Here is a 15,229-nt window from a genome sequence, read left to right on the forward strand (position 1 = left end):
GTTATTTATGACCCTTGGGGCGATAAAAGCAGAAATGGTCTTTTTCGTTCAAAAAAAGGAATCTGAGGATAGCTGAGAAGCGATAAACGGCACGCAATCGCAGTTTCCGGACTCCCAAATGTGTCTGAATGTCACAAGAATTTTGACGATTTTCGTGCCATTCAAAATGAGCTTTTTGGAACTCTTTTTTTCCGACCAGAAACCTCTAATAGAAGGGCATCTAATCTGAAAAATTTAGACATATTTTTGAGCCATCGAAAATGATCTTTTTTTATATTTTTTTTTCGAAAAGAAGGAGCCTCTAACTTGGAGCCAATTTATCTCGCTTTCTATAGGAGATATCAGAAATCTGTCAACTGATGAAATATTGGTGATATTATGATAAGTAATTTATCAGTTGACAGATTTTTGATATCTCTCACAGGGACCCAGATCATTGGCTCAAAGAAAATCAGCTCGAAATTGATTGAAATAGGGCTTTGAAAATTGGCTGAAAATTCATGAAAATCTGAAAAAAAAATTGGCTGAAAATATAGCTGAAAATGACCAGAAATTCCATGAAATATTGGTTCAGAATTGATTGAAATAGGGCTCGAAAAGTCTGAAAATGACGGAAAATGCTTTTTAGAAACATGAGCCTGAAAATTTGGCTAAAAATTCATAAAAATCTGAAATTTGAACTCTGAAAATCTGGAAATTTAACTTGAAAATTAGGACCAGAGAATCTGAAATTTTAGATAAAAATATCTGAAAATCACGTTATTTTGAAAGTTACCGTAAAACCTGTAATAAAAGGGCCCCTACCTTTTTGCTACCTTTGAGCTCAATTATCTCGGTTCTTGTAAGAGATATCGAAAATCTGCCAACTGATAAATTGCTCATCATAATATGAACTATATTTTATCAGTTGATAGATTTTTGATGTCTCTTATAGGAACTGAGATAATTGGGCTCCAAGCAAATACGGTATCCGAATTTTTAGTCCCCTTTTTTCCACACCTTCTCATAAATATTTTCATATCTGCTCCTCATCTCCTCATTCATTTCTTTCTTGTTCTGGTCACCCAACCAACCAACCCCAATGAAATTGTGACAACTCTAGTGATATACACACAGATTGTAATGATGTCGCCCCCCCCCCCCCCCCCTCTCTTCTCTTTCCCGAGAGAAGAAGGCTAGGTGAGGAAGGAAATTAGCAGAGACACCGACATGTTCATCGGGGTGGCAACAAGAACGTTTACATTGGGAGAGTCTCACTTTTAGAGGCTCGACGACACGGGCGAGTTATTAATAGTCCATAAAACTGTAAGATAGGGGGTCATAACCCCACGCATCGTTGTTGTTGTTCCGTATCTTTTTATTGATAAAGCATAAAGTTATAAAACATTGATTTATAAGAACAACAACAACTGATAGCAGATTTCGTGCGACAAGAAATTGGGGCTGGGGGTGATCCATCATAACAAATCGGTGTTGTTGGATTCGCGAGGAGGAGGAAAAGCAACAGGAGAGCAAATCGGCGACAAGTGTTGCTGATAGCACATACAAACACGTTTTTGAGTGAGGAGCCGCTCCTCGGAGCTTCTGTGTGTGTGTGTGCTCTTCGTTTACCACCGGGAAATATATCGTCTAACAGACGAGATACATGACACACGATCAACACACGAAAGGTGTCGCTCGGCTGGGATTACGGTAGCGATTTGAGGTTCCTGGGAGTCCTTCCAGCTACACTATAGCTAATTGAATAGCGTAACCTTGAAAGAATACCTTTTCTGGTAACTACGGTAGCGATGGCAGATTTGTCAGAATCCTCTGGATATGGAGTCTATTCCAGCTAGCAAATTAAATACAGTAACCATAACGTAATTGCTCAATAGAAGTACATCCTATACATGATATTTGAGCTCAATTATCTCGGCTCCTAGATATCAGAAGTCTGTCAAATGATAAAATATCGCTGATATTATGTCAAACATTTTATCAGTTGAAAAAATTTTGATATCTTTCATATGAGCCAAGATAATTCGCTTCAAACGAAATGTAATTTTTACTCTAACAGAAGCCCACCCTATACTTGCTCTTTGAGCTCAATTATCTCGATTCCTTTAAGAAATTTTGAAAATCTGTGAACTGATAAAATATTGCTGATATGATGGCAAACATTTTATCAGTTGGCAGATTTTTGATATCTCTCAACGGAGCCGAGATAATTGAGCTCAAAGAGCCCGTATAGGATTGGCAGAGCATTTACGGTATTTTTGAGGTTACTGTATTTAATGCATTCGCAATAGACTCCCAAAAGACTTATGGACTGATAAATCTCAAGTCGCGAAATGTCGCAAATACAGTAACCCTTCTGAAAATTCTTGATGCTGAAAATGTGATTTTCAGCCTATTTTTTTGGTGAATTCAATACACATGCTACAGTAATCTCAAAATCCCAGAACACTTCAAATCGCGAATACCGTATACTGTAGGAAATACAGTGAAAGAAATCAACTACTCACGTCTCCCCTCCTCCCTCCCCATTCCAATTGTTTTACCGCAAAATGTGTTGCCACTTTTTTCCCCATCAGAAGAGGAACAAGAAAAAGAAGATAGCCTCGGAGCACTTGTTTTCCCTCAAATATCTTCGAATGTGACAATCATTTCTCGTGTAGTGATATGTGATATGGGGTATCGGTTCTCCCTCGTCGTCACTTATCTTGTCTCGATTAACACCGCTTTCACTAAATGCCGCTCTCAAGAAGAAGCTCCCCTTCTTCTTCCAAACCGCGCTTAGAAGATATATGACTCTCTGCGGGGGGACACCTAGGGAAGACAGGTGTCGGAGTCTTTGGGAACAGGTCGTCGGCTCTGATTTGATGTGATGACTATCACACTAGTTAACATATGTACCTGTCGCTCGACTGATGTACTCTCGGACCAATGATAATGATGGGAATGGGGAGAGTGTAATTCTTGAAGGTTCCAATACTTTCGAGTGCCCAGGCTCTTCAGAATCGTGACTTCAGATTCCTGACTTCAGCTTCTTGAGTTCAGATTCCCAGGTTTCAAAATATGAAGTTTAGAGCCCTGACTTCACACTCATGACTTCAGAATACGGATTTCAGAATCCTGAAGCTCAGAGACCTGACTTGAGAACCTTTACTTCAGAATGTCAAGTTCAGATTTTTGGAGTCCAAATTCCAGACTTCAGTGTCTCGACTTCAGATTCTCGACTTCATGTTCTTGACTTCAGAATCTGAAGTTTACAGCCCTGACTTCAGAAGCCTGACTTCAGACTCCTAGCTTCAGACTCCTAGCTTCAGATTCTTGACTTAAAATTCCTGACTTCAGAAGACTGACTTCAAATTCCTAACTTCAGAATACTGAATTCAAATCCTGACTTCAGATTCCTGACTTCAGAATTTGAAGTTTAGACTCCTGACTTCAGATTCTTCACTTCAGATTCCTGGATCCAGAATCTGAAGCTCAGAGACCTGACTTTGAATTCCTGACTTCAGATTCCTGATTCCAGATTCTTGACTTCAAAACCTGAAGTTTACAGTCCTGACCTCAGAATCCTGATCTCAGAATTCCTAACTTCAAAATCTAAAGGTCAGATTATTGACTTCAAGTTCTTAACTACTGATTCCTGACATCAGATTCTTGACTTCCGAATCCCGCCTTCTGAATCCGGACTTCAGATTCCTGACTTCAGATTCCTAAAGTTCAGAATCTTGACTTCAGATTTCTTGCCTCCAAACTCCTGACTTCAGAATCAGAAGTTCAGATTTTTTAATGAAAAGTGCTCTCTGGTAGGTATAGACACGAAATCCCCTTCCTACTTTTAACGAGCGATAAACGGTCCCTTTGTTGTTTTAAAGTGAATTGAGCGGAAGAGAAGAAGAAGATCATTTGGAAGAAACAGAGAACTTTTAATTACCGAGTGTAGCTCCGTCTATCTCGAATTACTAGGAATTACCGTAGTCCCTCCCCACTCCCAGACATTCGCAAATTAATGTTTTTTGTTATTGTTATGAGTGGTTAATCACCGAGTTTCTCCGCCGTTCCTCCAGCAGCTCAATTGATATTTGAGAATTCGCACAACATGTTGCGCGGGAAAAGGAAGAGGATGAGTATGTGTCCACCCTCACTCACAAAAGAGAGCATTTTATTGTTATCGAATTATTCATGACACACACAAGGAAACAACTCAATTGTCTTAGTGACCCCCCAATGCTCTTCTTTTGGAAGTGCTCTGGAGTCGAATTCTTGAGCTTGGAAACTGCTAACCGAAACTGTTTATACTTGTCCTATGTGGCGCAATTGCTCAAACACACAGGGGGCTAGTGGTCCACTTGCCTTCTAGGTAGGAGGAAGGATTAACCCTATTGAGAGAGATCGGATGACAGTTAACACACACTTCTCTCTGTCTCATCGAGTTACACTTACCTACTTGTGGTGCTGGTTTGGTGACAAGGTAAATATTGAAGATCAGAAATTTGGTAACAAGCACGGGCTGTCCTAATCTGGAGCTCCTTCTTTGGAATAAGGCTTCAATTAAGGATCCTAGGAGCCTTAATAATCATAAGATCCTGGAGCCTGGAGCTTGGAGCATAGAGCTTGGAACCTGGAAAATGAATCCTGAAACCTTGAACCTAGAGCTTGGAGCCTAGAACCTAGAACCTGGATTATAGAACCTGATGCCTGAAGCCAGAAGCCTGGAGCCTGGAGCCTGGAGCCTGGAGCCTGGAACCTGGAACCTGGAACCTGGAACCTGGAACCTAGAATCTAGACCGTCAAAGCGGCAGCTGACTGATCTAGGTCAGATTTTGGGACCCAGGTTACGGTAGCCGGATCGCTGAATTTTGAAAAAAATTGACTATTTGGTCTGAGCCGTGAACCTGAAATCGAGCTCTGAAAATTTCCAGACACCTTTCGTCTACAGTAATCCAAACCTATTTGTCTATTGACCTCAAATCGAGCTCCAAAATTGACTCAAAACTCTCTAAAAAATGGCTGGAAATGTTTAAAAAAATCTGGGAATTTTATGAACCATTTTTGGCTCTAAAAATGCGATTTTCAGCCGATTTTTTTGTGAATTCAAGACACTTCCCTCATTCTACAGTAACCCCAATATCCCATTCCCAGAATGTTCAAGCTCTCTTCGCTTCCTCCTCACGAAATTAAGGAGCAATTTGACTCCAATTTGTGTTTTCGCCACCACTCCCCGGAGACTCTTCTTCCTCTGTCTTCTCCTGTTAATAGACTCGTGAAACAACAAGTTTGGGACCCAATTTTCTTCGCTAAACTCTTTCTCTGTTACTCGTCGTAAAATTAACAAGTGATTTGGCGCCAAGTTTTGGGAGGGTTCCCAAGGGATTATTAGGGAGTACGGTAGTAGTTGTTTTGAGGCGGTATCTGAATTTTTAGGCTTGGTTTTTTAACCCTAGAACTTCTACTAAGTAGAGCCTAGGTAGGCTTAAACTTGAATTAAGATCAAAAATCGGAAACTGGGTTTTTTTGGATCAGTTGAATTTTCGGAATTTTTGGAATCTCAAAAAAATTCCAAAATTCAGAAAAAATTTGAATTTTTGAACACCCCTACTCCCCTAAACCCTCAATTCCGATTTTCGAAAATTTTTGAAAAATCTCCAAATTTGACTCCTCAAATTGTGGCAACAGATACTCCAATAACACACATATTCTGGGGCCATATGGGCGACGACATCCTCAATTTTTGGTGGCAGTACACTTGAACAGGCGCGCGCGCGTTTTTATTATGAGGAGGGGCATACTAGTAGCTAGTAACAACAAGAAAAATTGAACAAAGATGAGTATAGATAGTGACCTCATTGCTCATATTTTTGCAGGACTTCATGGATCATTGCTGGATGCGTCGGACGAGTATCTGTGCGCGATTCTGGCTCCGCTGATGGACGTGAATGATAATTTGGATGACGAGGAGATGGGCAAGCTTCCAGTGCGGCTTCAGTATTACGAGAAGGAGAGAGACGCGAGTGATATTGTGCGACAAAAGTTGATTGAGGCACTTTTTCAGGTGGGATTTTAGTGTATAAGAGAGGTCGCACAACGACAATTACAGTAACCTAGAAATTTTGCGATTTTTTAGTCGATTTTCCTTCGCGATTTTCCTGCGTTCTTTGGCATTTTTCACCATTAGAAAATTGTATTTTCCGGGTTTTTAAATGGAAAACTTACAAAAAAAAACTGACTTCAGTCGATTTTTGGGTCATTTTTTTGTCAAAAAAATCGGCTAGAATTGACCGGAAACTGACTGAAAACGCGCGGAAATCGAGCGGCCGTAGGCCCCACAACGAAAACTACAGTAACCTAAAAAAGCTGGTTTTACGGATTTCTTACTTTGGTTGTCCTGCGTTTTTCGACATTTTTCACTATCAAAAATTTGAATTTTCCGAATTTTTAGAAGGAAATATCGCAGAATACTGATTTTTTGCCAAGAAAATCGGCTGAAAATGGACTGAATGAGCAAGAAAATCGAGAAACGCCGATGGCCGTGGCCGAAGGTCCCACAACGAAAACTACAGTAACCTAAAAGTATTCATATTTTCCAATTTTTTGAGGAAAAAAAACAGGAGACTGATTTTAGTCCATTTTTGGATCATTTTCGCCAAAAAGAAAGTCGGAAAAATAAAATTTTTATAGCGAAAAAAAAATACTGAAAAACGCCCGAAAATCGAGATTTTAAAAACCCGAAAAAAATTATTTTTGGGTTACGGTAGTTGAGAGCTTTTGATTTCCGAATAACGTCCCCCCCTCGACCGTATTCCATTCTGAATTGGATCGTCTATAGATAGGCGCTAAAAGAAGGGGAGCGGGCGCCAAAATTATTGACGCTTGATTTGGTTTTTTTTACGAAACAAATCAAAAAAGAGAAGCCAGAAGAGACAAGTTGTTTTGTAATCTCGAGAGAGATGGTAATCGATGCTGTTAATTTGAGCAATCAAGCGGAAATGAAAGACGTATTGAAATGGGGGAGGAAGAGACTAATTTGTAGTAGAAGAGATGTTAATTGAGAAGATGTTTTTGAATTTTTTAGAAATTTTCAAAAATCTTAAATTGCCAGCTTTTTGCGTGAGAAGACGTTAGAATTTGTAGTAGCTCCTCAATTCCAAAAATCTGAAATTTCCAGCTATGCGCTACAAAACACGGTCGTCAAGTGCTCCGTTCCAAAGGTGTCTACCCAGCGATGCGAGAATTGGACAAGGCGACTGAGGAGGCTGAATCGAAGAAGGAGAGAAAACTGTTGAGCTCACAACAAGAGCACACTCTTCACGCTCTCATTGGAATTCTGATTCGCTATGAATCGGAAATGGACGTCGATCCGGAGCTATCGTCGATTCGGGAGCTGGGAACTGTCGAGGAGCAGGAGCACGAATAATTTTTTTACTCTTTTTTTTCCGTTTCCCTTTGTTTTTTAAATTTTTGACACATTTTGTTAAAACTGTTAACACAATTTGTTTGTTGATTAAATATTGTTCTACATACAATTTCAAATTTTCGTCTTCACACAAACCGACCGGTCGTTATCAGTGATTTGCATAAAATGGTGTGAACCACCGTGTAAAAGAGGTGGCAGTTTTGAGTTTCCAAATGAGTGATAACGGCGGTGAGGAGCATCACATTTTTCACTTGTGTTTACGATGTTGGACAACTAATGGGATTGGGACAAGGGACCTAGGGTTTTTATGATAATTGACACTTTTTTTGAAATTTTCGGCGAAAAAAAGAGAAAGAAAGCTCGCTTTTTTACGATCGCCGCACTTCGGTTTCTATGGAGAAAGTTCTCAATTTCTTCTTCTTTTTTTCGTTTTGTGCGAATCGAGCTATGCGCCTTTAATACCGTAGTAGCTAAAATTCAAAAAATGTTAAATTGTTGCCTATTTTCCCCCTTTTCGCCGATTTTTTGTTTCTCAGAAGATTTTAATTGATTTTTAGCAGATCCTAGAAAAAATAAGTGCGAAAAACTGTCGAAAATTTGTCGATTTTCTTCAAAAAAATTGATTTTTTTTCTCAAAGATTCAAGTTAAAAATCGCCGAAAACGGTGCGAAATCAGCAAAAAAACGACTAAATTAGCGAAACTTTTAGCTACGGTATTAAAGGCGCATAGTAGTTTCATGAAAAGGTTTTTGGAGATTCAGAGTGTCTTGAAACTTGGTCGTATTCCGTTTTTTTGTCGACAATGCAAAATAATCGAAAATACAAAAAAAATTTTTTTTGAAACATTTTGAAAAAAATCAATTTCAAGTTTCAGAAATTTTCAGCAATTTAAGGAATTCTCAAAAAACAGTCGAAAAAATTTCAAAGTCAAAAAACGAGTCAAAAAAAGTTCTCGAAAATCTGTCACTCAAAACTTACCATAATTAACTTTGAGCCTAATTATCTCGGCTCCTGTAAAAGATATCAAAAAGTGGTCAACTGATAAAATGTTTATCATAAAATCCCCAATATTTTATCAGTTGACAGATTTCTGATATCTCTTACAGCAACCCAGAAAAATTGGCTCAAAGTTACAGTCATCTCAATCAAGAATTTAAAAGCGCTAAATTACCATAACCAAGATGGACCCATGACCATGATTCCCATATACCGAAATTCCACAGGAGCCCTCACGTGTCATCAGCCACACCCACGGGTGTTAAAGGGTCTCTTTTGCTTCCCACCCCTCTTCCCCCCAATAAGCCCCGCCCCCTAGTGGTAGATTGTCCATCGACCAATCGGTGGAAAATGGGCGGGGCCGAGCCATAGAGCGGCAAAACGGACGACTACGGCGTGACTTCTTTCACTTTGACAACGGCCTTTCTCTCTCCCAAAGCATCTGGAGAAAAGGGTCATTTGCCCCGCCGCCCAAAAGTCAAAATTAACCATTTATTTATCATAATCTCCTTCTTTTTCTTCTAACCATGGCATTCAATCCGTTCTCGCTGGCTCGTCCTGATCTTCTTCTACCATTTATGGGTGCTGGAGTTGGAGCACCAGGACCGGCCGGTGGTCCACCACCAAACTTATTCTTCTCAATGCTCCAAGCCGGGTTTCCACCTGGACCAATTGGATCACCACCTGAGGATGATGGGGTTGTGGATGATCCGAAAGTCGAGTTGGATGATCGGGAACTGTGGCAAAAGTTCTCGCATTGTGGAACTGAAATGGTTATCACTAAAAGTGGAAGGTAGGGGTGGGAGGATTGTTTGAAACAGAAAAATTCGAATTTCCAAAAAAATGAATTGTCTCTCTTATCATTTTTCTTTTCCCGTTCCTCTCTCATTTAGACTTTCTGGCACTTTTCCTATTTTCGCTCCTCATTTTTGGCTTTTCCTGAAATCTGAAATTCTATTTTTCAAGTTCTGAAATTCATCAGATCTCTTTAAGCTTAAATTCATATAATCCTTAAGAATCTAGATCTTCGAAATGTCTATTTTTCTTCAAATTCTGAAATTCTTCCTTCTGAAACTTATTAGATTCGTTGAAGTTTTTCTTCTGGGACATTTATAAATTTCCCTGCATTTGAATATCCTATTTTTCCCATTTAATGAAACCTGGAACGTTTTAAAATTCTCTGAAAATTCCAGAAGCTCTTAAAAAGCTTAAATTCATAAATTTCTATAAAAATTGATATTTTTCTTTAAAATGACTGTAAAACCCTTGGAATCAAAATCCCTTGAATCTTGACATTTTTTTCAAAAACTCTAAATTTTAAAATTAGATTTTTATAAATTGGTTTTAAAAATTCCATAATTTAGTATTTTTTTTCAAAAAATTGAATTTTTCACCAATTTTCTAAAATTTCTATATCAATGGATTACTAATCTTCTCATCTAAATTGGTTTTAGAAACGTTAATCAATTATAAAATCTTTAAAATCTTAAATTTCGTCAAATCAAACATTTCGAGATTTTTTTAAAAGATTTTCATATCCCCGGAATTCCAAAATTTGTGATTTTTAGCTCAATTTGGCTCCCAATTTCAATTTTCATGATTTTAAGTTAAATTTAAAAAAAGGCATTTCAAAAGTTCAAAAAATTGGAAATTCAAAATTAGGAAAAGCTAATCTTCTCAACTTTATTTATTTTCAAAAATTTCCTAAATTACCATCTTCTCATTTTCCTAAATTTTAAGCTCTCAGCAATAGCTACAGTACTCCTATCTCCTCCATCCCTCAGCTTCCCTTTAAGAAAATTCGAAAAATTGTCAAATTTCACACCATCGGCGAGACAAAAGACACCCGAAATTCAATTTCCTACAGTATACCCTGGGAGCAAAAAGCAGCAGGAGGCAGAGCAAGCGAGAGACAAAAAGGCGTGAAAATGTTTATCACTTGCTGTGTTTCGCTCTCTTTTTCTTCACTTTTTGACGAAATGGAATGGGAAGAAGACGAAGAAAAAAGTGTGACAATTGTCGGCTAAATTGCTTTGATTTCAAGGGATGGTGTCCAACGCGCCGGGGCTCATAACTCGGCTCAATCTTGAGATATCTTTTTGAATTAAATTGTACAATATAGTGCTTGAAAAGATTTACAAAATGATATTAAACTTAACTATGTTTAAATGCCAAGCTTTGAGCCACAAGTTGTTCAAACAGCAAAGTCGATAAAATGGACCCACCTCATTTAGAGGCTTCTGGTCCGAAACTCGGTTTTGAATTTGGTCGAATTAAATATTGTTTAAAAGATCTTTTAAAGCTTTAAATTTTACTTTTTAATTCAAAAAGAAATTCTAAGTTTGAGCCGAGTTATGAGCCTTTAAATGAATGGAGTCAAATTCTAGGTTCCCTCTAAAGTCATCTCTCTTTCATTATTTGCATTTGGGTTAACTCATACAATTTATATTCAAAAACGGGTATCAAATTTCTAGAACCATAAGGGTTGAAACTAAAGCCATAAAAAGAGAATTTCTGAAAATCAAGTTCAAAATATTTCCAGACGAATATTCCCTGCGTATCGGGTGAAGTTGAGTGGTCTCGACAAGAAGAGCCAATATTTTGTGATGATGGATTTGGTGCCAGCCGATGAGCATCGCTATAAATTCAACAATAGTCGATGGATGATTGCTGGAAAAGCGGATCCTGAAATGCCAAAAACGCTCTATATCCACCCGGATTCTCCATCGACAGGTAGGTCTAATTTCTGGAAGAAAGTTTGAAAGACCATAACTTGGCTCAAACTCATAATTTTTTTTTCATTTAAACAGTGAAATGTAGGATTTGAAAAGATCTACGAAATGATATATAAATCATATATTTGCAAACGCTGGATTTTGAACCAGAAGCCCCTAAAGGAATCAAGGGTTGTTTTGCCAGTACATATTGCCAACCCAGTTTACTTCAAAAGACCACAACTTGGCTCAGAACTTGAAAAAATCTATAAAACGATATTAAATCCAGCTATATGTAAACAGTAAGCTTTGGACCAGAAGCCCCTAAAGTAAGCAGGGGCTGTTTCGCCGGTTGACCCTCTCTGACACCCTTTTTGACGGCTTCTGCTCTGAAGCATGGTACTTTATCACAATTGAGTTGTATATCATTTTGTAGATTTTTTAAAGTTCTATATTCTTCTTTTAAAATCAAACAGAAATTCTAATTTTGAGCTGAGTTATGCAAGAAAACACAAAACTGTTTTCCTCATTCCAGGTGAGCACTGGATGTCAAAAGGCGCCAACTTTCACAAACTGAAACTCACGAATAACATATCGGATAAGCACGGATATGTAAGTTTTACGACCTGGGATTATTATTATTACTCGAAAGTTTTATGACTTTTCCACACACTCAAATCCCCTTTTGAAATGGATGAGATACCTACCGTAATCCGTTACCAATCATTTCATATGCGGGCCAAACAAAAAGTGAATCCTCTTTTGTGAAAATAAAAAAAAGAGTCAAATTTCGCGGTATGAAAAGAATAAACTAGAAGAGGAGAAGAACGAATTGGGAATCAGCTAGACAGACTTTGGGGGAAAGTTGGACAAGTCGTTTGGGCAAGATATGGGCAAGGGCATCTTGCCCAAGGAAAAATGATAATGGTCCAAGAATCTTTTGAGAATATGAAAAAAAAAACGATCCTTCTAGGATCACTGGAAGCTGAGATATCGGAACTTTGAAGATAGAGACGCAGACAACGAGACACTCTAGTTGTCTGCGTCTTTCAAAACTTTCTTAGCTTATATAACAGCTCTCAGTGGTTCTAGAAAACTCGTTTTTGGACAGAAATTTGTAAAATTTTAAGGAGATTCAGAACATTTTTTTGAAACTTTTTATTTTGAGCGAATAGCCAAGTAACCGACTTGTTAGGGTTCTTTTGATTCCGAAAAGCCAAAAAACCGTCTTTTCACTTTAAGCTTAATTATCTCGGTTCCTATAAGAGATATCAAAAATTTGTCAACTGATAAAATATTGGTGATTTTATAATAAACATTTTTGTAATTAACTACTTTTTGATAGCTGTTACAGTAACCGAGATAATCAGAGTTAAAAAATCTATCATATTTTCTATAGTATAATGCATCCCTGGTACTTGCATTTCGAGCTCGAATATCTCGGCTCTTATAAAAGATATCAAAAATGTGTAAACTAATAAAATGTAGGTGATAAAGTAATAAACATTTCATCAGTTGACAAATTTTTAATATCTCTTACAGTAACCGAGATAATTAAGCTCAGAAGTTTGAAGCTACGAAAAAGTTTTAAATATTTGTCAAAAACTTCTTCTCTTTAGGATGCCCCATTATATGTTAGGAGACGTCATTTATATTTGCTCCATTTATTTCTTCCACGAGATTTCCGTTTTTCGACTTTTGACTCCAAACACTTGACCCTCCACCACCACCACGTCTTCTTCTTCGTCTTCTTTTTGGGAAGCATAGAGGAGAAAAAATAGGCAGAGAGGGATCGAGTTTCGCGTCAGATTTGCCGCTTTCTCGTACAGATTTGTCGGTTTCGAATTCCAAATTCTGAATTCTCTCATTCTAAATCTTCTTCTGCTTGGGATGAAATTTGAATCGTTTCGCAGAAGAGAAAATATGAAATTTCTAACCCCAAAAGTTATGAAAAGGGATTTCTAAAATTCAAAAATCTCTTTTTCAGACGATACTAAACTCAATGCACAAATACCAACCACGTCTTCATGTGGTCCGGTGTGCGGATCGCCACAATTTGATGTACAGTACCTTCCGGACGTTCGTGTTTCGAGAGACCGAATTCATCGCGGTGACTGCTTACCAGAATGAAAAGGTATGTTCTACTTTCTACAGTAACCCCCCCCCCCCCCCCCCACAAATTTCTCACTTCCCACATAATTTTTTTTCCTTCTCATCATTTTAATTCGCACTACAGTAATCCATCCTGTCTCTATTTCTCGTCTCTCGCCTCGCTTGCTTTTTTGGTCGATTCGTTCATTTAACGAATCTAGTCTAGTTCCCACAAACACCCAAACATTTTTTGTTGAGGTTTTTTTTTGAGGAAATCAATTTACGAGAAGAGGCAAGAAATAATTGGGGGTGTATTGGGTACTAACTTTGAGCTAATTTATCTGGGTTACTGTATGAGATATCAAAAAGTTGTCAACTGATAAATTACTTATCATAAATTGATAAACATTTTATTAGTTTACAACTTTTTGATATCTCTGATAAGAGCCGTGATAATATGAGTCAAAGTTGACCGACATTTTTCGAAATACAAAATCAGAATTTATCTCGAAGAATAAAACGTATAAAAAATTTTTTAGGCCAGATTCAAACTAAAATTTGGCTCAAATTTAAACCTAAAAATGGAAATTCGACGAATTTTGAAAAAAAAGTCACATCCAAAAATAAACACTCTGAATTCACAAATTTTTTTTCGCGAAATTGAAAAATATTTTTTTAATGAAATTTAAGGTTTTAGGCTTAAAATATGAAAGATTTAAGGTATTGATATTTTTAATTGTTTTATGAAAATCACTAGTTTTTTTCCCAAATTTGAAAATGTTTGAAATTTTTGGTCAGAAAAATTTTTAGAGCGTTTGAAATTGCTGTAATTACTGTAATTACTGGAAGGATATTAAAACTTTAAAAAGAGGTGTACAAATGAAATTTGCAATTTTTGGAATTTTTGAAATCGCTCCAACGCTTTCAATTTCTAAAACTTATCGAAACTTTGTAAAATGGTAAAAAAATTTTTTTTTGGATTTTGAGTTTCTAAACTTTTCAAAATCTCCCAATTTTTAACATCCACCAATTTTCCAGGTCACCGAGCTGAAAATCGACCACAACCCATTCGCCAAAGGTTTCCGTGATGCTGGAGCAGGCAAACGAGAGAAGAAGCGACAGCTTCATCGAATGAACGGAGACTCCACCCAAAGCCCACCAGGCAAAACGGCCTCTCTCCCCACCCATTCTCCCCATCCATCCGAATCCAACTCCGATGACGATGAGCCAACATCAAAAAGGACGAAGCCAGAACCAACGCAAACCACACCATCCACCTCGTCTCTCTCGACGTCAACCACTCCAACGCTATCCCAACATCATCCACTTCGATCTCCACCATTCTGTATGCCACCTCCAATCGATATGATGTATCAGAACATGCCAATGGATTTGGCGCTGGCTCAATGGCAAATGGCATCACTCTTCCCGCAATTCTCATTGGCTTTAAATTCACCAACCGCTGCTGCCAACTTTCTTTCCAAACATTTGGCTTCAAAAGCTGCCGATAAGGTAGAAGTCGTGTCGACGACTCCCGACGATTCAGAAGAAAATGGCAAGAAGGAAGTAGTGGAAAAAGCATTGACACCACCGAAAAAAGGTGGTTTCGATGTCTCGGATTTACTTGCCAAACCCTAATGTATATAAACCTTCTTCTTTCTAATTCTAATAATTTCACAATATATATTTTTTCCTTTGTCTTTTCTCGATCTTTCTCTCTAAATGACTCTCCCCGAATCCAAGTCTCCTCAATTTCTCTCTCAAAAAAAACGGGCATAATTTGAATTTTTTTCCAACAAGAACCCCTTACAAAAAAAAGTAAATAGTCAAATAGAAACTTCTGGTCCTTCTTTCCCCCACCCAAGCTTTTAGTTCTCCTGTTCAACTTGTCATTTTTTTTTAAATTTTGTACATTTTTCATTTTTTTTTCTTTTACAGCTTATTTTGATCCCCAGTGATTTTGTGAACCATCCTATTCAGCCCTAGTGACATACAGTAATAAACAATCATAATTGCACAA

At 37.8% G+C, this 15,229-nt stretch overlaps 2 protein-coding genes across 2 annotated transcripts in view; both read left to right on the top strand.

The window, feature by feature from the left end:
• CBG21314 overlaps nucleotides 1–7,399 on the top strand; it is a gene marked incomplete at both ends in the record, with an annotated part of 28,413 nt that extends 21,014 nt beyond the window's left edge. Inside the window, one exon of the mRNA XM_002648937.1 lies at nucleotides 7,160–7,399. Within this exon, the coding sequence (XP_002648983.1) occupies nucleotides 7,160–7,399 (240 nt within the window). The remainder of the gene's footprint in view (nucleotides 1–7,159) is intronic.
• A 1,532-nt stretch (nucleotides 7,400–8,931) lies between these two features.
• Nucleotides 8,932–14,847, top strand: Cbr-tbx-2 (the record flags this gene model as incomplete). The annotated part of the gene is made up of 5 exons (XM_002648939.1): nucleotides 8,932–9,197; nucleotides 10,947–11,137; nucleotides 11,654–11,730; nucleotides 13,106–13,252; nucleotides 14,248–14,847. The coding sequence occupies 5 exons, from the start codon at nucleotides 8,932–8,934 to the stop codon at nucleotides 14,845–14,847; spliced, it is 1,281 nt and encodes a 426-aa protein (XP_002648985.1).
• Nucleotides 14,848–15,229: the final 382 nt, after the last annotated feature.

Source organism: Caenorhabditis briggsae (assembly GCF_000004555.2).
Source record: "Caenorhabditis briggsae complete genome, chrIV, whole genome shotgun sequence".
Lineage (NCBI taxonomy): Eukaryota > Metazoa > Nematoda > Chromadorea > Rhabditida > Rhabditidae > Caenorhabditis > Caenorhabditis briggsae.